We start from the raw sequence: 23,294 nt of genomic DNA, 5'->3' as shown, positions 1-23,294 counted from the left end.
TGTATAATCTAAACGTATACTGTATAATCTGAATATATACTGTATAATCTGAACATATACTGTATAATCTGAATATATACTGTATAATCTGAATATATACTATATAATCTAAACGTATACTGTATAATCTGAACATATACTGTATAATCTGAACATATACTGTATAATCTAAACATATACTGTATAATCTGAATATATACTGTATAATCTGAATATATACTGTATAATCTGAACATATACTATATAATCTAAACGTATACTGTATAATCTGAACATATACTGTATAATCTGAACATATACTGTATAATCTAAACGTATACTGTATTATCTGAACATATACTGTATAATCTAAACGTATACTGTATAATCTGAATATATACTGTATAATCTGAATATATACTGTATAATCTGAATATATACTGTATAATCTGAACATATACTATATAATCTAAACGTATACTGTATAATCTGAACATATACTGTATAATCTGAACATATACTGTATAATCTAAACGTATACTGTATTATCTGAACATATACTGTATAATCTAAACGTATACTGTATAATCTGAACAGATACTGTATTAACTTGTTTCTTTTTACTGTTTTTTCATGCACCTCAGAATCATGGATGCATTATTCTCTTCATTTTAAAGTTGATAGATTTGCAGTTAAATAATTATCCTTCCTCAATTTGTACATACGCATCTTCCCCTCAATAAAATACATTGAAGTTCAAGTACAGCTATACAAGAAAAAGACCTACGACCTCGAGATGTGTGTTCTGTCTGTTTGGGTACACAGTCTCCACACATCCAGCTATGATAGTGCGATGAAGTCACCTTGAGACCTCTGAACACTGGAGAACCACTGTCTGTCTGCACTGCAGCTGGTGAGGCTCAGCATCTCTCCTATCACATAAACCTGTCCCCCTCAGCATTCAGTACCCCCACACACGCACACGCACACACATGCGCACACGGACGCACACACTAACACACACACAGAGATGAAAGTACTCATAAAGCACCAGTTGCTGTTGCTGGCATGCCACTGGCCCAGCCCTGACCCTGGAAACATTTAATAAACATTGGATAAAGCACATGGGAAGGACAGATAAGCTCTCCGCAGGTGTAGTTCTGTCTATGTGTTTGTGAAACCCTACTGCATGGGAAAAGACTAGCCCAGACATTTGGGGAGTGTGTGTATGTTGGTGTGTGTTAGTGTGTGTGTTTGTGTGTTCAGTGCTTCCATCTTTATCTCTTTATTGTACCCTCTGTTTCCACTCTTTCCCCTGCTCTCATTCTTCTTCCTTTCTCTCCCACTCACATCATCTCTCTCACTCTCTCTCTCTCTGGGAGGTATAGTCAGACGGTTCGTGGTCGCATTCCACCTGGAGTGTGGTTTGTTCGCCGGCTACTGTGTGTTTGTGTTGCATTACACAACGCAGCCCTGACAACACTGCTGGCTCCAACAAGCTTAGCCCAGCGCAATTTAGCACGCAACCACTCCACTACAGCCTTACTGCAGAAACAGAAACAGAGACAGACAGTTACCACTGCAGCTCTACATTGAGAGAGAGCGGGAGCGAGAGAGAGAGAGAGAGAGAGAGAGAGAGAGAGAGAGAGAGAGAAAGGGCATCTGGGCTGTAGAGGAAGGGTGGTGAGGGTGGAGTGGAGACTGAGAGAAAGGAGAAGAGATAGATAGGTGAGAGAAACCCCCCCTGGCTAAAACAAGTGTGTTGCTCTAAAGATGCCATGCTGTACACCATATCTGTGGTAGATAGGTCTGTATCTGAGCTCTGGCTATATCAACTACCCCTTCCTCTGAGGACAGATCAACCCCCAGATGAATCTCTACTAACACAGAGGATGTCACAGAGACCAGCCCTCACAAACTCTTCCAGACACCTCTCTCTGTCTCTGTCTCTCCCAGGGTATTTATATCAGTTGATTAAACTAGCACTGCTTACCTTTCCTCTGCTGAGTACACAGGAGAGGTAAACAGGTGGAGGTATATATAGGTTTAGGAAGCTCCTCACAGCAAACAATACACAGTAATAGATACTGTTTATCTGTGTTCACTGCAATATTCAGCTGTAGTTTTATCCTATAGTAAGTTATCATTGCTTCACTGTGCATGAAATGTAAGTAAAAATGTTGTTGTTTTTTGACCACACAGCTAGTGGAGGACAAAGTTTAGCCAGCCAACAGGACAACCACAGACATTCTGGAAGCATGATTGGGAAAGTAAGTGGAAAGGTTTGTGGCAAGGCACACGCGCAGATACTCAAACACACACAAATAGCAGTGAGGGGTCTGTAGAGATTACCCGTTCTAAATTGCAATCTTTGGATTCCTGCATACTGTGGTATGCCCCAGCACATTGACGAACCCCTCACCTAGATATATGGGCACATAAAATATAGCAAATCGTTGTACCTACGGTACTGCACCGCGGCTGACACTGGCTGGCTACCAACCTCTCTCTCTGTGTTTGTGTGTGTGCGTGCGTGTGTGTGCGTGCGTGTGTGCGCGTGCGTGTGTGTGTTTCTCATGGGGTTGGGTTAAAAGCAAAATATGCATTTCCAAGAAAACTAACCATTCATGATTATTCTTAGAGAAACTCCAGGCCCATGTATATACCAGCAGCATGGATGACTCTGTACCACCACTTTCTGAGCTAGTATGATATGATGACCTGGGATAACCTCTGCTGGACTGGAGTCAGATCAGCAGACACACTTGCAGAACCCAGTCTGGCCTGCAGAGGGCAGCCTGATCTCAGTCTCCTCTCAGGAGTCTCCCCTGAGGCACAGAGGCAGCACAGCCCAAGGCCCAGACCATCAACAGCCAGACAGAAAAAGTTTATCCTTCAGGTTTCAACCAAGAAGCTTAGGCTGCTCTGAGACGTAGACAACATAACATCATTTCTTGGCATCCATATTAGTGCCTTTCAGGCAATGTTCATAAAGGACTGACTCTGACAAAAACAAACTCATGGTCTGCACCCGACAGCAAATGTGTTTCATCAGAAAACTATGTTAACATTTTACGGAAAGTGGCAAGGATACATTTGATAAGCAATTATTTTGAGCCTGATTGTCAGTAGAGAAAATGGGTGCATCTCAATAATGTAGTGGTTTTCTCTCCTCGTCTTCTTTCTTCAGTTTGCAGTGAAATTAAAGAACTGGTTCAGGTTGGCTTCTTTCATGACGGCTTAACTTTTCTTATGTTATCAGACTATTGTGACTATTGAGATGTACTCCATAGGAGTCTATGGGAATCTGTGCAGCTGTTGTGGCTACAGTATATTACAGCACTGTACAAATTAAATATACAGCAAGGACATATTTCAATAGTAATTGAAATGACCATCATAACAATCTCAGCAATATGATGCAGATGAGGAGGAAAAGGTCAAGGAAAGGAAAGAAAAGAGGAGGAGGAGGAGATAGGAGTGTGACACTGTTTACTGTTTTCTGTTTTGCAGTTATATATTCATTTTGAAGGGGGATTGCCCATTCTTGCTTTGAGATTGACTATTTGTCTTGAACTGTTTGGATTGGATTTTGACTTCCTTATTAACATTGGACATTGAGACTTTGGTTAGGATTATATATGAACTTCATTTTGGGACTATCATTGAAAGAAGGTGAATTGTTTATTTTGATTTAAATATAATTGGTTACAATTTACTCATCTTTGCTCACGTCATATCAATGTGTCTGCTATGCTTTGGTTGCTCTCATATTGACACAGTATTTATTTGAACTTTCAGATGGTATCTTAGTTTGTGATCCAAGCTGATTGTTGCAGGAGGATGCATAAAGAAGAGCTGGTTGTTACAGGAGGAGGGCATAAAGAAGAGCTGGTTGTTGCAGGAGGAAGGTATAAAGAAGAGCTGGTTGTTGCAGGAGGAAGGTATAAAGAAGAGCTGGTTGTTGCATTAGGAGGGCATAAAGAAGAGCTGGTTGTTGCAGGAGGAGGGCATAAAGAAGAGCTGGTTGTTGCATGAGGAGGGCATAAAGAAGAGCTGGTTGTTGCATGAGGAGGGCATAAAGAAGAGCTGGTTGTTGCAGGAGGAGGGCATAAAGAAGAGCTGGTTGTTGCAGGAGGAGGGCATAAAGAAGAGCTGGTTGTTGTTGCAGGACGAGGGCTTAAAGAAGAGCTGGTTGTTGCAAGATGGGGGCATAAAGAAGAGCTGGTTGTTGCATGAGGAAGGCAATAAAGAAGAGCTGGTTGTTGCATGAAGAGGGCATAAAGAAGAGCTGGTTGTTGCAGGAGGAGGGCATAAAGAAGAGCTGGTTGTTGCCTGAGGGGGGCATAAAGAAGGGCTGGTTGTTGCAGGAGGAGGGCATGAAGAGGAGCTGGTTGTTGCAGGAGGAGGGCATAAAGAAGGGCTGGTTGTTGCAGGAGGAGGGCATAAAGAAGCGCTGGTTGTTGCAGGAGGAGGGCATAAAGAAGAGCTGGTTGTTGCAGGGGGAAGGTATAAAGAAGAGCTGGTTGTTGCAGGGGAAGGTATAAAGAAGAGCTGGTTGTTGCAGAAGGAGGGCATAAAGAAGATCTGGTTGTTGCAGGAGGAAAGTATAAAGAAGAGCTGGTTGTTGCATGAAGAGGGCATAAAGAAGAGCTGGTTGTTGCATGAGGAGGGCATAAAGAAGAGCTGGTTGTTGCATGAGGAGGGCATAAAGAAGAGCTGGTTGTTGCAGGACGGGGGCATAAAGAAGAGCTGGTTGTTGCAGGATGGGGGCATAAAGAAGATATGGTTGTTGCAGGGGGAAGGTATAAAGAAGAGCTGGTTGTTGCAGGAGGAGAGCATAAAGAAGGGCTGGTTGTTGTTGCAGGAGGAGGGTATAAAACAGAGATGGTTGTTGTAGGGGGAAGGTATAAAGAAGCGCTGGTTGTTGCATGGGGAAGGTATAAAGAAAATCTGGTTGTTGCAGGGGGAAGGTATAAAGAAGATCTGGTTCTTGCATGGGGAAGGTATAAAGAAGAGCTGGTTGTTGCATGGGGATGGTATAAAGAAGATCTGGTTGTTGCAGGGGGAAGGTATAAAGAAGAGCTGGTTGTTGCAGGGGGAGGGTATAAAGAAGAGCTGGTTGTTGCAGGGGGAGGGTATAAAGAAGAGCTGGTTGTTGCAGGGGGAGGGTATAAAGAAGAGCTGGTTGTTGCATGAGGAGGGCATAAAGAAGAGCTGGTTGTTGCAGGAGGAGGGCATAACGAAGAGCTGGTTGTTGCAGGGGGAGGGTATAAAGAAGAGCTGGTTGTTGCAGGGGGAGGGCATAAAGAAGATCTGGTTGTTGTTGCAGGGGGATGGTATAAAGAAGTGCTGGCTGCTGCAGGAGGGGGGCATAAAGAAGAGCTGGTTGTTGCAGGAGGAGGGCATAAAGAAGAGCTGGTTGTTGCAGGGGGAGAGCATAAAGAAGACCTGGTTGTTGTTGCAGGAGGAGGGTATAAAGAAGAGCTGGTTGTTGTAGGGGGAAGGTATAAAGAAGAGCTGGTTGTTGCAGGAGGAGGGCATAAAGAAAAAAGCTGGTTGTTGCAGGGGGAGGGTATAAAGAAGAGCTGGTTGTTGCAGGAGGAGGGCATAAAGAAAAGCTGGTTGTTGCAGGGGGAGGGTATAAAGAAGAGCTGGTTGTTGCAGGAGGAGGGCATAAAGAAAAGCTGGTTGTTGCAGGGGGAGGGTGTAAAGAAGAGCTGGTTGTTGCAGGAGGGGGGCATAAAGAAGATCTGGTTGTTGCAGGGGGAAGGTATAAAGAAGAGCTGGTTGATGCAGGGGGAAGGTATAAAGAAGAGCTGGTTGTTGCAGGAGGAGGGCATAAAGAAAAGCTGGTTGTTGCAGGGGGAAGGTATAAAGAAGATCTGGTTGTTGCAGGGGAAGGGTATAAAGAAGATCTGGTTCTTCTTTAGGAGGGTATAAAGAATATGGAAAAGGAAGAGGAAGAGGGAGACAAGGTGGATGAGGAGATTATTAGAGGGAGGAAAGTAGAAGGAGGAGGGATGGAAAAGAGGAAGGAATCGAGGGAGAGGAGATAGTTGGATAGATGCAGAAGAGTTGGGCTAAGCTGAGGAGAGGAGATAAGGAAGAGGAAAAAAGAGAGGTGAGAGGAGGTGGGGGAATGAGGAGTGAAACAGAGGAGGAGAGAGAGGAAAGAGGAAGTTCTTCCAGTCAGAACATAAACTCTCTCAGCCTAGTAGTCGGGTCAAACCAACAAACAACAGCAACACTCACTCAGACTGACCCTACAAGTGAACTCTAACCTTAACACATGAACCCCGGCCTTCACTCTCAGCTGCTGACAGTCTGACTTAAGCTAAACCCAGAACCCATTATGACTCCTGTTAAGCAGGGAAATTTTGTACAGTGGGGTCCGGAATTATTGACACCCTTGATAAAGATGAGCAAAAATGACTGAATGACTGTATAAAATAAATAATTCAAATGCTGAGGTATATTATATATAAAAAAAATTGGGGAATTATAGTATTTTCTACTACTACAATTGCTCAGAGAATTATATTTTGTTTAAACACATACTTTTTTTTCATCAAATTATTGACGTTTCTTTCCAATACCTTTTAATACCTAATCCTGTGACTAAAACAACACTGAGCCATTTCTAAAATGTTTTACGAATTGGGGAACACATTGGGAGGGATCTTAGACCATTCCTCCCTACAGAATCCTTGATATATTTAATGGGTTTCAAGTCTGGAGACTGAGACGGTCATTGCAAAATGTTGATTTTGTGGCCAATGAACCATTTCTTTGTGGATTTTGACATGTGTTTGGGTTATTGTCTTGTGGCCAAGTTTCAGTGTCCTGGCACAGGCATGTACTGACCAGAGAACACGTGTCTTTACTAACATTTTCAACCTCTCCCTGACCCAGTCTGAATTACCTGCACGTTTCAAGCAAACCAGCATAGTCCCTGTGTCCAAGAACACCAAGGGAACCTGTCTAAATGGTTACCGCCCAGTAGCACTTATATCTCTAGCAATGAAGTGCTTTTGAAAGACTGGTAATGGCTGACATCAACACCATCATCACAGAAACCCTGGATCAACCCAAATTTGCATACCGCCCCAAAAGATCCACAGATGATGCAATCTCTATTGCACTCCATACTGCCCTTTCCCTCCTGGACAAAAGGAACACCTACGTGAGGATGCTGTTCATTGACTACTGCTCAGCATTCAACACCATAGCGCCCTCCAAGCTCACCACTAAGCTAAGAACCCTGGGACTGAACACCTCCCTCAGCAACTGGATCCTGGACTTGAAGGGCCCCTCAGGGGTGCATGCTCAGTCGTGCATGCTCAGTCGTGCGTGGCCGCACACGACTCCAACACCATCATTAAGTTTGCCGACGACACGATGGTGGTAGGCCTGAACACCAACGATGATGAAACAGCCTATAGGGAGAAGGTCAGAGACCTGGCAGTGTGGTGCCAGGACGACAACCTCGCCTTCAACGTCAACAAAACGAAGGAGCTGATCGTGGACTACAGGAAACGGAGGGCCGAACATTCATGGTCCAAACACACCAAGACAGTCGAGAAGAGGGCACGAGCACGTCTCTTCCCCCTCAGGGGGCTGAAAAGATTTGGCATGGGCCCTCAGATCCTCAAAAGGTTCTACAGCTGCACCATTGAGAGCATCTTGACTGGCTGCATCACTGCTTGGTACTGTACGGCTACTGCTCGTCACCCGACCGCAAGGTGCTACAGAGGGTAGTCCGTACGGCCCAGTACATCACTGGGGTGGAACTCCCTGCTATCCAGGACCTCTATACCAGGAGGTGTCAGAGGAAGCGCTAAAAATTGTCAAGGACTCCAGCCACTCAAGTCATAGACTGTTCTCTCTGCTATCGCAACTACCTCAACTACTTTGTAACCCTGTGCCTCGTTATTGTTATTTTATTGTTTTACTATTTCCTTTTTCATTCAGCAAATATTTTTCTTACATTTTAAAGTGGCATTACAGTGCCTTTGGAAAGCATTCAGACCACTTGACTTTTTCCACATGCTATTACGTTACAGCCTTATTCAAAAATTTATTAAATTGAAAGGGTAAACAGTTTTTTATTTACATAAGTATTCAGACTCTTTGCGTTGAAACTCAATATTGAGCTCAGGTGCATCCTTTTTCCATTGATCTTCTTTGAGGTGTTTCTACAACTTGATTGGAGTCCTCCTGTGCTAAATTCAATTGATTGGACATGATTTGGAAAGGCACACACGTGTCTATACAAAGTTCCACAGTTGACAGTGCATGTCAGAGCAAAAACCAAGACATGAGGTCGAAGGAATTGTCCGTAGAGCTCCGAGACAGGATTGTGTCGAGGCACAGATCTGGGGAAGGGTACAAAAAACATTTCTGCAGCATTGAAAGTCCCCAAGAACACAGTGGCCTCCATTATTCTTAAATGGAAGAAGTTTGCAACCACCAAGGCTCTTCCTAGAGCTGGCTGCCCGGCCAAACTGAGCAATCGGGGGAGAAGGGCCTTGGTCAGGGAGGTGACCAAGAACCCAATAGTCACTCTGACCGAGCTTAAGAGTTCCTCTGTGGAGATGGGAGCAACTTCCAGAAGGACAACCATCACTGCAGCACTCCAACAAGTGGCCAGATGGAAGCCACTACTTAGTAAAAGGCACATGACAGTCTGCTTGGAGTTTGCCAAAAGGCACCTAAAGACTCTCAGACCATGAGAAACAAGATTCTCTGGTCTAATGAAACCGAGATTGATCTCTTTGGCCTGAATGTGAAGCGTCACGTCTGGAGGAAACCTGACACCATCCCCACGGTGAAGCATGGTGGTGGCAGCATCATGCTGTGGGAATGTTTTTCAGCAACAGGGGCAGGGAGACTATAGTCAGGATTGAGGTAAAGATGAACGGAGCAAAGTACAGAGAGATCCTTGATGAAAACCTGCTCAAGATCACTTAGGACCTCAGACTGGGTGAAGGTTTACCTTCCAACACAGCAATGACCCTAAGCACACAGCGAAGACAAGACAGAAGTGGCTTCGGGACAAGTCTCAATGTCCTTGAGTGGCCCAGCCAGATCCTGGACTTGAACCCGATCTAACATCTCTAGAGAGACCTGAAAATAGCTGTGCAGCAACGCTCCCCATCGAACCTGACAGAGCATGAGTGGATCTGCAGAGAAGAATGGGAGAAACTCTCCAAATACAGGTGTGCCAAGCTTGTAACGTCATATCCAAGACTCAATGCTTTAATCGCTGCCAAATAGGCTTCAACAAATCACTGAGATAAGGGTGTGAATACTTACGTAAATCTGATATTTCTGTTTTTTATTTGTAATAAATTTGCAAAAATGTCCAAAAAACTATTTTTGCTTTGTCATTATGGTGTATTGTGTGTAGATTGATGATGATTTTTGGGGGATTTTTGATCAACTTTAGAATAATGCTATAACATAAGAAAATGTGGAAATAGTCAAGGAGTCTGAACACTTTCCAAAGGCACTGTATGTAACTTTTTGAGCGACACGACCAAATACTGTGAAATGTGAGTTATAGGTCTATTATTTTATTTGAAAGTCTAAGAAGCATTAGATCTGTTCTATCTGCGCTATTTCTATGCTTCCCGTTTTTAAGTTTTGTTAGATGGTACTGTGATTGTCTACACTATACTAGCTTATTTTGTCAAATAAACTGAATTTAGGCAAATTACTAGAGTTTTAACAACCGGGAAAATGGTGTGTGACTTCTGTGACTTCTGCATAGCGCAACTTTAACACTGTATTGTTGGGAATGTGTTCGTACGTAAGCACTCCCCGGTAAAGTCTACACCTGTTGCATTCGGCACATTTGATCAAAACATTTAGATTTTGATTTATTTGATTTGATTGTGGCTAAATGTCCTGGTACTGGGTAAAGTTCATGATGTTGTTGACCTTAACAAGGGCCCCAGGACCAGAGGAAGCAAAATAGCCCCACAACATCAAATATCCACCACCATATTTTACAGTAGGTATGGGGTTATTTTCTGCTCATGCATTTCAATGCCAAACCCACCACTGGTGTGCGTGGCCAAAGAGCTTTATTTTCATGACATCCAACAAATGTAAACGCCTGGAGTTTTCTGCACGCCATTCCCACTTCGATTGGAACTGGTGCTTTGGTCAGATGACATTAAAATAGAGCTCTTTGGCCTTGCACACCAGTGGTGGGTTTGACATACACATGAGAATGCACGAGCAGAAAATAACCTCATACCTACCGTAAAATATGGTGGTGGATCTTTGGGAATCATCCCAATGTGTTCTCCAATTCATAAAATATTTTAGAAAAGGGCTCAGTGCCTGTTAGCCTCGCAAGGTGGAGCATTCAATATAGCTCAGTATTTTGAATTATTTATTTTATATAGTCCTTTTTGCTCATCTTTATCAAGGGTGTCAATCATTTTGGACCCCACTGTACATGCACAGAGACACTGGATTGGATCTAAAGGAAATGCTTTTGCAACATGACAGAGGGTGCCTGTACACCATTTAAATAAATGCATAATGTGATGCCAGAACATGAGTTTAGTCTGTCCAGATATAACTTACTGGTCTGTTTGCAAAAACAAGTCCATCCTGTTTCAAACATCATCTGAAATATGGTCAACATACAGTACATTCAGAAAGTATTCATACCCCTTGACTTATTCCACATTTTGTTGTGTTACAGCCTGAAAGCAAAATGGATTAAATATGTATTTTTTCTCACCCATCCACAAACAATACCCCATAATGATGAAGTGAAAACATGTTTTAGAAATGTTTGCAAATTTATTGAAAATGAAATTCAGAAATATCTCATTTCCAAAAGTATTCACACCTCTGAGTCAATAATTTGTAGATGCACCTTTGGCAGTGATTACAGCTGTGAGTCTTTCTGCGCAAGTTTCTAAGAGTTTTCCACACCATTATTATTTTCAAAACTCTTCAAGCTATGTCAAATTGGTTGTTGAACATTGCTAGACATCCATTTTCGGGTCTTGACAAAGATTTTCAAGTAGATTTAAGTCAAAACTGTAACTCGGCCACTCAGGAACATTCACTGTCTTCTTGGTTACCAACTCCAGTGTATATTTGGCCTTGTGTTTTAGGTTATTGTCCTGTTAAAAGGGGAATTAATCTCCCAATGTCTGTTGGAAAGCAGACTGAACCAGGTTTTCCTCTATAATTTTTGACTATACTTAGCTCCATTCCGTTTCTTTTTAACCTGAAAAAATCCACAGTCCTTAATGATGACAAGCACACCCATAACATGATATAATGGATTTGTCCCAAGCATAACACTTTGTATTCAGGACAAAAAGTGAATTGCTATGCCACATTTTTTGCAGTATTACTTTAGTGCCATGTTGCAAACAGGATGCATGTTTTGGAATATTTTGTATTATGTACAGGCTTCCTTCTTTTCACTCTGTCAATTAGGTTAGTATTGTGGAGTTACTGCAATGTTGATGTTGATCCATCCTCAGTTTTCACCTATCACAGCTATTAAACTCTGAGTTAAGAAGGAAGCCTGTATTTTTGTAGTGACTGGGTGTATTGATACACCATCCAAAGTGTAATTAATAACTTCCCCATGCTCAAAGAGATATTCAATGTCTGCTTTTCATTTTGTTTTACCTATCTATCAATAGGTGCCCTTTTTTTGCGAAGGATTGGAAAACATCCCTGGTCTTTGTGGTTGAATCTGTGTTTGAAATTCACTGCTCGACTGAGGGACCTTACAGACAACTGTATGTGTGGGGTACAGAGATGAGGTAGTGAAGTTATTTATAATAAGGGTTACATGGAGAAAATCGGACCTCTCTGAAATGAAAATGGATGGCCCTCCCTTCAGCAAAATAAATTTGACCTAAATTCTCCCTGAATGCTTAAAAAAGTGACCCTTCCCTATACCTAAAATAATAGACCAGAGCCTTAGATATGCAGTTTAGTTATAGTTATTTGTCCTGTAAGCATTACATGTCAACACGGGAATTTTGATAGTGCACAGGGCTGTGGGCCAGAAGGCTGTGGGTTCGCAGACCACCATGGACAAGAGTAGGCTTGGCAAGATCGCTTTTATAGTAAAATCATTGCATGAATCTAGTATCATATTTGCAGGTCCGAGAAAAAATTGCCTGAATATTTTTTTTAATACCACACAAATTACCGAAATTACAGACTAAGAATGGACAGAGAGATAGGCCTGTGTTCATGTTATCATATTTTTCCAATGGCAAGTCAGTGTGTCTTGTTTGCAATGAAACTGTCCCAAATAATTTAATTTGAGATGCCATTAGGAATCTGAGCATGGTATTTTCAAAAGTTAGGCCTACCTTTCCACTCCAGACAGAGTAGGCTTACCTTTCCACTCCAGACAGAGTAGGCTTACCTTTCCACTCCAGACAGAGTAGGCTTACCTTTCCACTCCAGACAGAGTAGGCATACCTTTCCACTCCAGACAGAGTAGGCCTACCTTTCCACTCCAGACAGAGTAGGCTTACCTTTCCACTCCAGACAGAGTAGGCTTACCTTTCCACTCCAGACAGAGTAGGCATACCTTTCTACTCCAGACAGAGTAGGCATACCTTTCCACTCCAGACAGAGTAGGCCTACCTTTCCACTCCAGACAGAGTAGGCATACCTTTCCACTCCAGACAGAGTAGGCATACCTTTCCACTCCAGACAGAGTAGGCATACCTTTCCACTCCAGACAGAGTAGGCTTACCTTTCCACTCCAGACAGAGTAGGCCTACCTTTCCACTCCAGAGTAGGCCTACCTTTCCACACCAGACAGAGTAGTAGGCCACTCCATAGTAGGCCTACCTTTCCACTCAAGACAGAGTAGGCCTACCTTTCCACTCCAGAGTGGTCACGGACCAAAGCGCTGTTTTGGGCTAGACCACTTTACATAATGGGATCCGTTTTATTTTCATCAAAATCTTAAGATAATATGGGGTAGGTCTGTGTTTTTTTGCCATTTTCCCTAATTAAAGTTAGGCCTATGGTATACCCTCTCATACCCCCTCAATTTGAGTCTTGGTTTTAAAGGAAAACTCCACCCGTAAACTATCTTTTGGTGTTTGTTTCATTAGTCCATTGTTGACCTAGTCCCAAAATGTTTTGCAAGTTATCAATCAAGGTTTCAAGATATGTAACTTTCCAAAAACAGAAATTTGGCCCATATGATGCATTTTACATCATATGATATTGTGTTTTGCATCATAAAATACGGGCCAGATTTCCTGAAAACTTAAATGCAGGCTATTTAAATAATGCATGGTGGCTGCAGGAATCTATGGACATAGCATCCTATAGCCTAATTTCCAGGTAAGCCTACCTCTGGCTTCTTAAATAGGAAGAAACCTTTGATTCTCCTCCTGAAATGCCACTGTAGCTCTACACAGCACAACCATTGGTTAAGCAGCACACAAAAACGGTTTTGATCAGTAAGAGCAGAGCAGGCCGAGGCTCCGGGTTGGAATATCAATTGCAGTGTGTAATGTAATCTAGTTGTATTTACACCATCCTAGCAGCTATCTTAGAAATATAACTTTTCTCTGTGCTTCTCTGAGCATGCACTTTGTAGCCTATCACCTATATATCTGTGATGCATGATATCACCTTTAGGCTATGGATAAAACAGTTTAAGACCACACTAAGTAGACTATAGGCACAATTAATATTGAGCACCCAGCGGAGTATCAGAGATGAGGGATGGCATCAGGCACACATCGATATATAGCCTAATAAGTAACGAATACTAAAACAATGAGAAATATTGAAATTTAATCAAATACAAATTACACAACCCTCCCTTGGACTACATAAAAAAATACTAAACCCTCCCCTTGATTGAAATTGAAAAAGCTCCTCCAGGTAACGATTCTGTACATTTTTATCCGGCCCTAATTACTGCATTATTTGACGTTTGTCCAAATTGGGTTTTATCTTTGACAGAATCGTTGATTTATGACTAAGGAGTCATTTGTTCTATTCTATTCTTCTCCCTGGCAGGAACAGAACTCTATTCTAGTGCAGCATTGGATGAATGGTGAGATCCATGATCCTCTTACTGAAACCATACAGAGCGAGCAGGAGGGAGGCGACAGTCTATTGTTTAAGTCCCTATCTAAATTTGTGACGAATAACGCTCAAAATAGCTCTCATGCCTTTAACCACACACACCACGTTCCAAGCTAGCCCCTTATTGCAAAACTCTATGATGCCGACAAGCACACACACACACACACACACACACACACACACACACACACACACACACACACACACACACACACACACACACACACACACACACACACACACACACACACACACACACACACACAGAGACAAAGAAAGAAAGCATGCTAAAGAGGGTAGGAATGACCCTAATTGCTAATGAGGGCTGGGGTTCGGTGGTCTAATGTGCAGCCAGGTCACCCATGATACAAGTCCGTATTCGACAATAATCCATGTCTGAGCACGTTGTGAGATGACATGGAAACTGGCCACTAGGGGCAACAGTGAGTGCTGTTACCTTCAAGTAGGTTTCGGTTCTGCTAGGGCATTGTGGATGGAAATGGCCGAGGGGCGTAAGTATCTGCCTCTGATTCCAAAGGTTACAAGTCCAAATCCAGTGATAGTTTTAAGCTAATCCCAAACCTTAACGCTTACCTTAACCTGTCGGGGGTCAATGCCTAACCTTAACTATTCGGGGGTCAATGCCTAACCATAACAATCTGGAGTTAATGCCTAAACTAATGCCTAAACTTAAAACACTTTTAAATTTGAAATTTGGAAAAACTTCCGAATTTTATGTTTGAGAAACATGGATCAAGGTCTAATTCTGACATGAGACTGTGAGAGCTAGTTTCTAATGTATGCGCATTATGCCTGTGCTTGTGTGTGTGTGTGTGTGTGTGTGTGTGTGTGTGTGTGTGTGTGTGTGTGTGTGTGTGTGTGTGTGTGTGTGTGTGTGTGTGTGTGTGTGTGTGCGTGCGTGTTAGCGATGGGGTCATGGTGTTAGGGTGAAATGTGCTCTAATGGAGACAGCAGCAGAGTAGGCACCAGATAACACAAAAATACACTCACAAACTCAATACACTCACAAACACGCATATTGACACAAACACACTTAGAGAGAGAGAGAGAGAGAGAGAGAGAGAGAGAGAGAGAGAGAGAAGAGGCAATACAAGCCACCTGGTGCGTTAATCCTCTGGCATCAACAGGTCAAGACCACTTTGTGTGTGTGTGTATGTGTGTGTGTGTGTGTGTGTGTGTGTGTGTGTGTGTGTGTGTGTATGTGTTTCATCAGACATCCACCTTCTGCCATTTCCCTTTCTATTATTTTCTCTCCTCATCTCGCTCACAAATGTTCTCCTCTCTCTCTCTCACTCTCCTTCTCCTCCCTCCTCCCTCCTTTGTTTTTTAGTCAATGCAGTTGTGCTTTTCCTCTGGTATCTATGTTGGCCTGTGTTAGCCGTAGTGTATTAGTGTGAGCAGGAGGGGGTCTGGGGACAGGACGCTGACAGGAGAACATGAATGTGACAACCTACAGCTTCATCACCACTTCGTCACTGCTGGTATTTGTGTTTGCAGTGTGTGTGTGGTGTGTGTATGTGTGTGTTTGCAGTGTGTGTGTGTTTGCAGTGCAAGGCGCCACAGTGTAGCGCAACGCCAAGGTCCCTGCTTTCTCTGGTTACTCATCAGCTGCCATCTCTTTATCGCCTGCCTGACACACTGACCATGCCTATAGTCTATTTAATACACACACACCACTGCTGCTCCAAGCTTCGAAACCCTCGGCAGACATGCTAGAGCATCCTGAACAGTTTTATCATTTGACAGAGTGAATATTGGTGGTGCAAAGTAAAATTTATATTGTTTTTATCATAACAGACGAAGTTCAATATTTATTTGTCTTTGAATGTATAAGTGCGTATCAATATATTAGCTTTAACAGACAGTATATTCTCATTTGTTTTTATGACAGCACATAACTTCAAATACATTTGTAAAAATTAGCAGGTTCATGGTCCACATGGTTCAATAATCACTGACATTTTCAGACAAGATAGAACGGCCAAAAGGGGCGGTGTTGCAATCTACTGCAGAGATGACCTGCAGAGTGCTGTCCTACTATCCAGGTCTATACCCAAACAATTTGAACTTCTGCTTTTAAAAATCCACCTCTCTAAAAACAAGTCTCTCACTGTTGCCGCCTGCTATAGACCACCCTCTGCCCCCAGCTGTGCTCTGGACACCATATGTGAACTGATTACCCCCCATCTATCTTCAGAGCTCGTGCTGCTAGGCGACCTAAACTGGAACATGCTTAACACCTCAGCCATCCTACAATGTAAGCTTGATCACCATCTTAAATAAGTATCTTAAATAAGCATGTCCCATTCAAGAAATGTAGAACCAGGAACAGATATAGCCCTTGGTTCTCTCCAGGTCTAACTGCCCTTAACCAACACAAAAACATCCTATGGCATTCTGCATTAGCATCGAACAGCCCCTGTGATATGCAACTTTTCAGGGAAGCTAGAAACCAATATACACAGGCAGTTAGAAAAGCCAAGGCTATCTTTTTCAAGCAGAAATTTGCTTCCTGCAACACAAAAAGTTCTGGGACACTGTAAAGTCCATGGAGAATAAGAACACCTCCTCCCACACTGTCACCTCCAATAAATCCACTATAATTGAGAATTTCAATAAGCATTTTTCTACGGCTGGCCATGCTTTCCACCTGGCTACCCCTACCCCGGTCAACAGCACTGCACCCCCCACAGCAACTCGCCCAAGCCTTCCCCATTTCTCCTTCTCCCAAATCCAGTCAGCTGATGTTCTGAAAGAGCTGCAGAATTTGGACCCCTACAAATCAGCCGGGCTAGACAATCTGGACCCTTTCTTTCTAAAATTATCTGCCGAAATGGTTGCCACCCCTATTACTAGCCTGTTCAACCTCTCTTTCGTGTCGTCTGAGATTCCCAAAGATTGGAAAGCAGCTGCGGTCATCCCCATCTTCAAAGGGGGGGACAGTCTTGACCCAAACTGCTACAGACCTATATCTATCCTACCCTGCCTTTCTAAGGTCTTTGAAAGCCAAGTCAACAAACAAATTACCGACCATTTCGAATCCCACCATACCTTCTCCGCTATGCAATCTGGTCATGGGTGCACCTCAGCCACGTGCAAGGTCCTAACCAATATCTTAACCGCCATCGATAAGAAAAAATACTGTGCAGCCGTATTCATCAACTCTGTCAATCACCACATCCTCATCGGCAGACTTGATAGCCTTGGTTTCTCAAATGATTGCCTCGCCTGGTTCACCAACTACTTCTCTGATAGAGTTCAGTGTGTCAAATCGGAGGGCCTGTTGTCCGGGCCTCTGGCAGTCTCTATGGGGGTGCCACAGGGTTCAATTCTTGGACTGACTCTCTTCTCTGTATACATCAATGATGTCGCTCTTGCGGCTGGTGAGTCTCTGATCCACCTCTACGCAGACGACACCATTCTGTATACTTCTGGCCCTTCTTTGGACACTGTGTTAACAACCCTCCAGGCGAGCTTCAATGCCATACAACTCTCCTTCCGTGTCCTCCAATTGCTCATAAATACAAGTAAAACTAAATGCATGCTCTTCAACCGATCGTTGCCTGCACCTGCCCGCCTGTCCAACATCACTACTCTGGACGGTTCTGACTTAGAATATGTGGACAACTACCAATACCTAGGTGTCTGGTTAGACTGTAAACTCTCCTTCCAGACTCACATCAAACATCTCCAATCCAAAGTTAAATCTAGAATTGACTTCCTATTTCAAAACAAAGCATCCTTTACTCATGCTGCCAAACATACCCTTGTAAAACTGACCATCCTACCGATCCTCGCCTTTGGCGATGTCATTTACAAAATAGCCTCCAATACCCTACTCAATAAATTGGATGCAGTCTATCACAGTGCCATCCGTTTTGTCACCAAAGCCCCATATACTACCCATCACTGCGACCTGTACGCTCTCGTTGGCTGGCCCTCGCTTCATACTCGTCGCCAAACCCACTGGCTCCAGGTCATCTACAAGACCCTGCTAGGTAAAGTTCCCCCTTATCTCAGCTCGCTGGTCACCATAGCAGCACCCACCTGTAGCACGCGCTCCAGCAGGTATATCTCTCTGACCATCCCCAAAAACAATTCTTCCTTTGGCCGCCTCTCCTTCCAGTTCTCTGCTGCCAATGACTGGAACTAACTACAAAAATCTCTGAAACTGGAAACACTTATCTCCCTCACTAGCTTTAAGCACCAGCTGTCAGAGCAGCTCACAGATCACTACACCTGTACATAGCCCATCTATAATTTAGCCCAAACAACTACCTCTCCCCCTACTGTATTTATTTATTTGGATCATTTGCACCCCATTATTTATATCTCTACCTTGCACATTCTTCCACTGCAAATCTACCATTCCAGTGTTTTACTTGCTATATTGTATTTACTTCGCCACCATGGCCTTTTTTTTGCCTTTACCTCCCTAATCTCACCTCATTTGCTCACATTGTATATAGACTTATTTTTCTACTGTATTATAGGCTGTATGTTTGTTTTAGTCCATGTGTAACTCTGTGTGGTTGTATGTGTTGAACTGCTTTGCTTTATCTTGGCCAGGTGGCAATTGTAAATGAGAACTTGTTCTCAACTTGCCTACCTGGTTAAATAAAGCTGAAATGAAATAAATCATGTTTTTTTTAAACATTGGTCCTCAAAGGCTAATGCGCTTTACTCAGTTAATGTGTAGCTAGGCCTATTCCTTAAAAGTATGGGATCCTGTCAAGCAATTGTCTATGAAAACACTGTATGGGTGTTAAAAAAAACAATCATAAAATGGTGCTCTCATTAGGTTGGTAAGCAGTTTATAATAGCAATAAGGCACCTCCGGGGTTTGTGGTATATGGGGTTTGTGGTATATGGCCAGTATACCACGGCTAAGGGCTGTATCCTTGCATTGCGTTGTGCATAAGAACAGCCTTTAGCCGTTGAATATAGGCCATATACCACACATCCTCCTGCCTTATTGCTTAATTATTAAACGGGCTTGACGTTTCAAATTCAATGAGCAATCTAAAACAAATAGGCGAGGATTATGATATTCTCCCCAGGGCCAATTCACGGGGGGGTTATGTTGAGTAAATAAATTAAACTGAAGCAACAAACATGTAGGCCGAACCCCTGCATTCCCTTTGACAAACGCCACAATTGTGTCAATTAGGCTATATGATGACGCCCCCCTTCAAGCCGCACGCAGGTGCAACAGGGAAATCGCTCGCGCCATAGGATAGGAGAAAGTGAACGAGACGAGGGCGAAAAGGAGGCGTTGACCGACAAAATAATGAACAGTAGTGGTCTACTGCAGGCCCGTCAGCCCCGATTCTAGAGACATTAGGAGTATGACTCAGCGCTCAGTAGCCGATGAGTGGTTTAGAGAGGGAGATTGACATTCACACGGGATATTAGGCAATAAGAAAATTAGTTAGGGTACAAACAAATAGTTCACTCAACAGTGTTCCCGTCGAACTAGGAATTGCATCATCGCTTATCCAAAATTATATCGCTCATTTTAAACATTCATGAGATTTGGCAGGCGTATTATAGCCTAAACAAATTGTATACTAAATTGTAATTAGCCCCCCATTTTTTTCATGGTGTTATGTTGTTTTAAAGAACCAAAAAGGAAAAAGCATGCAATAAGGGTATAGGCTACCTATTCAAAAATAGTGTTCATTAGATGTTCAATAGAATGACAATGTTAGAATAGCCTATATTGCAAATAATTGGCTGACAGATGTCAGCATAGCTAAACACAGAAACACTTTGATATATCTGGAAATCATGATGACATCAGACCATTAGGCATTTTGCCGTAGCACTACACAGCTGATTCCAAAAATAAACTAATCATCGAGTTTTGATCATTTGAATCAGCTGTGTAGTGTTAGGGCAAAAATCAAAACGTGCACCCCTTGGGGTCCCGAGGACCGAGTTTAGTAAACGCTGCATTAGACCATTCTATGATCTATCGCCTGTAATTGACTACAGGCCTTTTCGATTTCAGCAAAGAACAAGACGAGTATGTAAAAGATCATTCAAATCACCATGAGAAAAATGCTCTGCGTTAGCAGACACAATTTGGAGATAAATAGGCCTATGCGGTGAGCCATAACAAGTTGAACATGTTTCAGAAAAAAAACTAAATGAAACTGGAAGTCTACTACAAAATTTGGTAACATAATCTAAATCGACCATTTTATCGAAAACATCTGTTTTTCGTTAAATAATGGCTAAATACGATGTTCTTATTCAACGAACCTGCATGCAGACATTGATACGAATATAACTTATTGGAAAATAATGATTCCAGCATTATGCTCAGTTGCTCAATATAATCTATAGATCATATTCGATTCATTCATTAGATGTGACTAGTTTTGTGTGAATACAGATCCATAAAATTATATTCCCATCATATTGATGCCAAAATTAGACTATTACCTTCGAATTGAAAAACTCTAATAAAATATATAGATTAATGAACATATACTTTCAAAATCTACTTGACCTATCAAATATTTGCAATATAGGCTAGGCCTATAAACTTGCTTTTTAAAAACATTTATCTTCAGTGAATTTTTACATGATCTGACCTACAGAGAATTTTCCTCTGCAGTATTTGTTCTGAGCCCTGTTTCCCCTCTCCTTTACTTGTGCTGCTCCCAGCTGACAGGTCTCCTACACCGGTGCCGGGAGAATGGAGAGGGGGGTTGAGGCTGCTTGGTTCAGGGCTGAGGGGGAGAAGTGCACATCCCCCTGGTCGATCCCGCAGACAGAATAATCATATTTAGCAGACTAGCAGAGAGGGTTTTCACTGCGCGTGGAACATGTCTGCACACGCCTGTTCTGCTCTCTCGCCACACCTTGAGTCCAAAAAACGAGCTGCCATCAAACCCTATAGCACAATTAATAATCAACTATCTATGTTTAACATAATAATATAGGTTCAATGTATGTATAATTTGATGACATTGTAATGCATGTGGCTACTAAATGCACTCATCAATGTATTAGCAATTTATCAATGCATAATGCAAGATTGAATGGTGGCTTATGCTATATAAACTCTAATAATCATAATTATTTGATAAGGCTATCCTCATGCCCACAGAGCCCATTTCTGTCAACATATACGATATTATATTCACCAGTTATGCGATACAAACACTAATCATTGAAATAAAAATGCTAGTCAGAAGTATCATAAAAAGAAGGACAGTAAAACCCAGAGCTGTTGCTTAGCTCTCTCTCTCTCTCTCTCTCTCTCTCTCCGTCTCCCCTGAGGTATGCAGACCCACCTAACCACCTCCCACCTCTGAGAGCAAGCACGCACTTGTGACCGAACAGCGAGGCTCGTGCAGCGGGGAGAAATGGGCAATAATGTGCAATGTGCTCATAGTGTAGTTAGTCTGGCCCTAGTCACTTACTCAGTGTAGGCTACCCTGCACATTGCAGGTCCCAGGGGACAACGGAGACTGACAACTAATGGTGTTTTACCTTGACAAATAGCCTATAACGGAATTGGGCCTTGCACACTCAGATGCACTGACACTGGCAGCTTCATCGAGGTAACAGGCAAGGTGAGATATTATTCTTATTTGACTGACAGGTGCAGAATACCTATTATAAAATTGTTAGCCTATAGCCTAACAGTCGAGTGGATGAGTGGAGTGGTTGGGTTAACAACGACAGGGCACTGAGCTGTGACACTACGGACACACAGAGATCACAGAGACAGGGACAGGCAGAGAAAGGGACAGACACAGGGACAGCGTCAGACACAGGGACAGCGTCGTGATAATGACAGGAACAGGGGAAATGTGAGGTTTGGGATGGTTTGAAGAGAGACGGAGGAAGATATTTTGGGAAGAGTGGAGAGAGTAGTGAAAGTGCAGACTGGCCAGGTTTCGGGATGGGGTGTGGAGGCGAGGGAGAGTAGGTGGGCAGAGAGTGGAGGGAGGCAGAGAGGGGAAGATGCAGAGAGGTGAGAGAGGAGTTTTAGTCCGTAAACTTCACTTACAGCCAGTTACTGGCGTTGGCCGAGAGCAGCGCGAGGAAGAGCATCAGCAGGGACCGTAAAACATATTCCGCGGTCATCGCGAGTGCTACCAGGAGAGAAAAATCCCAAAGAGAGTTTAAGTAATCCACAGAAAGTATGGCAGGGATCTCTGCCACGCGCTCCCAGGGGGAGGGACGAGAGCTGGCGGCGGTGGTCTAGTGAAGTACCGGAGATACTTGGGACCCCGTTAAATACAGTTAATCCATCATCACACATCCACATAGATCAACCGGAGAGGCGTGAGACTCGCAGCTGTGTCACCCGGTCCGTTCGTCTCCTGCTCTCTCTCCACACAGAGAGAGAGAAAAAGATGGGAGGATAGGGAAAAGAGAGGATGCTAAAAATACACAGAAATGATTTTTTTCTGTGTCACTGCGCCAAACTCGGGAAGGCTGGGACTGAATTGGAACCTTCTTATTTCACGTGTTTACTCTCGTTCCTGTTTTCGCGTTAACACCACCGGGCGCGCAATGAGAGGGGCAGTAAAAACCTTAACGACTTCTTCTCGAGTTGGAGTTGTAATCCCTCAGGTGCTCTCGAGACGCTCCTCGATTGCGGTGTTATTGCTACTGTGGTCCATTCCAACTGATGGGCTTTGGTTCTCTTTACGTTGTCACACACACATTCACGAAACACACTCTTCACACAATCTTTCACAGCCTACCACTGTGCGTTTGCTCTGTGGATGGCACTGAGAGGGGAGAGAGGGTGAAAGCTGACTTTAGTGGAGGGGCGGCGCGAGGCTGAGGGGAGGTATGGGAGTGAGTTTGGAGATGAAGGCGGGTTCAGTGCGTTATGAAGGTATAGTGTATGTCTCTCTCTCTCTCTCTCTCTCTCTCTCTCTCTCTCTCTCTCTCTCTCTCTCTGTGTGTATTCTGCGCCGTTTTAGAGCTCTCCTGGGAGGATGCAATAGCGCAGCCATTCACCGCGCTCCACACACACACACACACACACACACACACACACACACACACACACACACACACACACACACACACACACACACACACACACACACACACTTCTTGGCAAAGTCTTGCTCAACCCTGTCCCATGCCAAATATTCTGTGGTCAGAAGGCTATTTAAAGCCTCACTGAAAATCAC

At 43.2% G+C, this 23,294-nt stretch overlaps 1 protein-coding gene across 1 annotated transcript in view; it reads right to left on the bottom strand.

The window, feature by feature from the left end:
* Positions 1-22,882, bottom strand: part of wnt4a1 (wingless-type MMTV integration site family member 4a1) — a 28,445-nt gene extending 5,563 nt beyond the window's left edge. The window contains 1 exon segment of the mRNA NM_001281410.1: positions 22,151-22,882. Within this exon segment, the coding sequence (NP_001268339.1) occupies positions 22,151-22,227 (77 nt within the window). The 5' untranslated portion in view covers positions 22,228-22,882.
* Between the last annotated feature and the right edge of the window lie 412 nt (positions 22,883-23,294).

This window comes from Oncorhynchus mykiss, chromosome 7 (assembly GCF_013265735.2).
Source record: "Oncorhynchus mykiss isolate Arlee chromosome 7, USDA_OmykA_1.1, whole genome shotgun sequence".
NCBI classification, from domain to species: domain Eukaryota; kingdom Metazoa; phylum Chordata; class Actinopteri; order Salmoniformes; family Salmonidae; genus Oncorhynchus; species Oncorhynchus mykiss.
The sequence above is the reverse complement of the archived record's forward strand: the minus strand, read 5'-3'. Positions and strand labels throughout refer to the sequence as shown.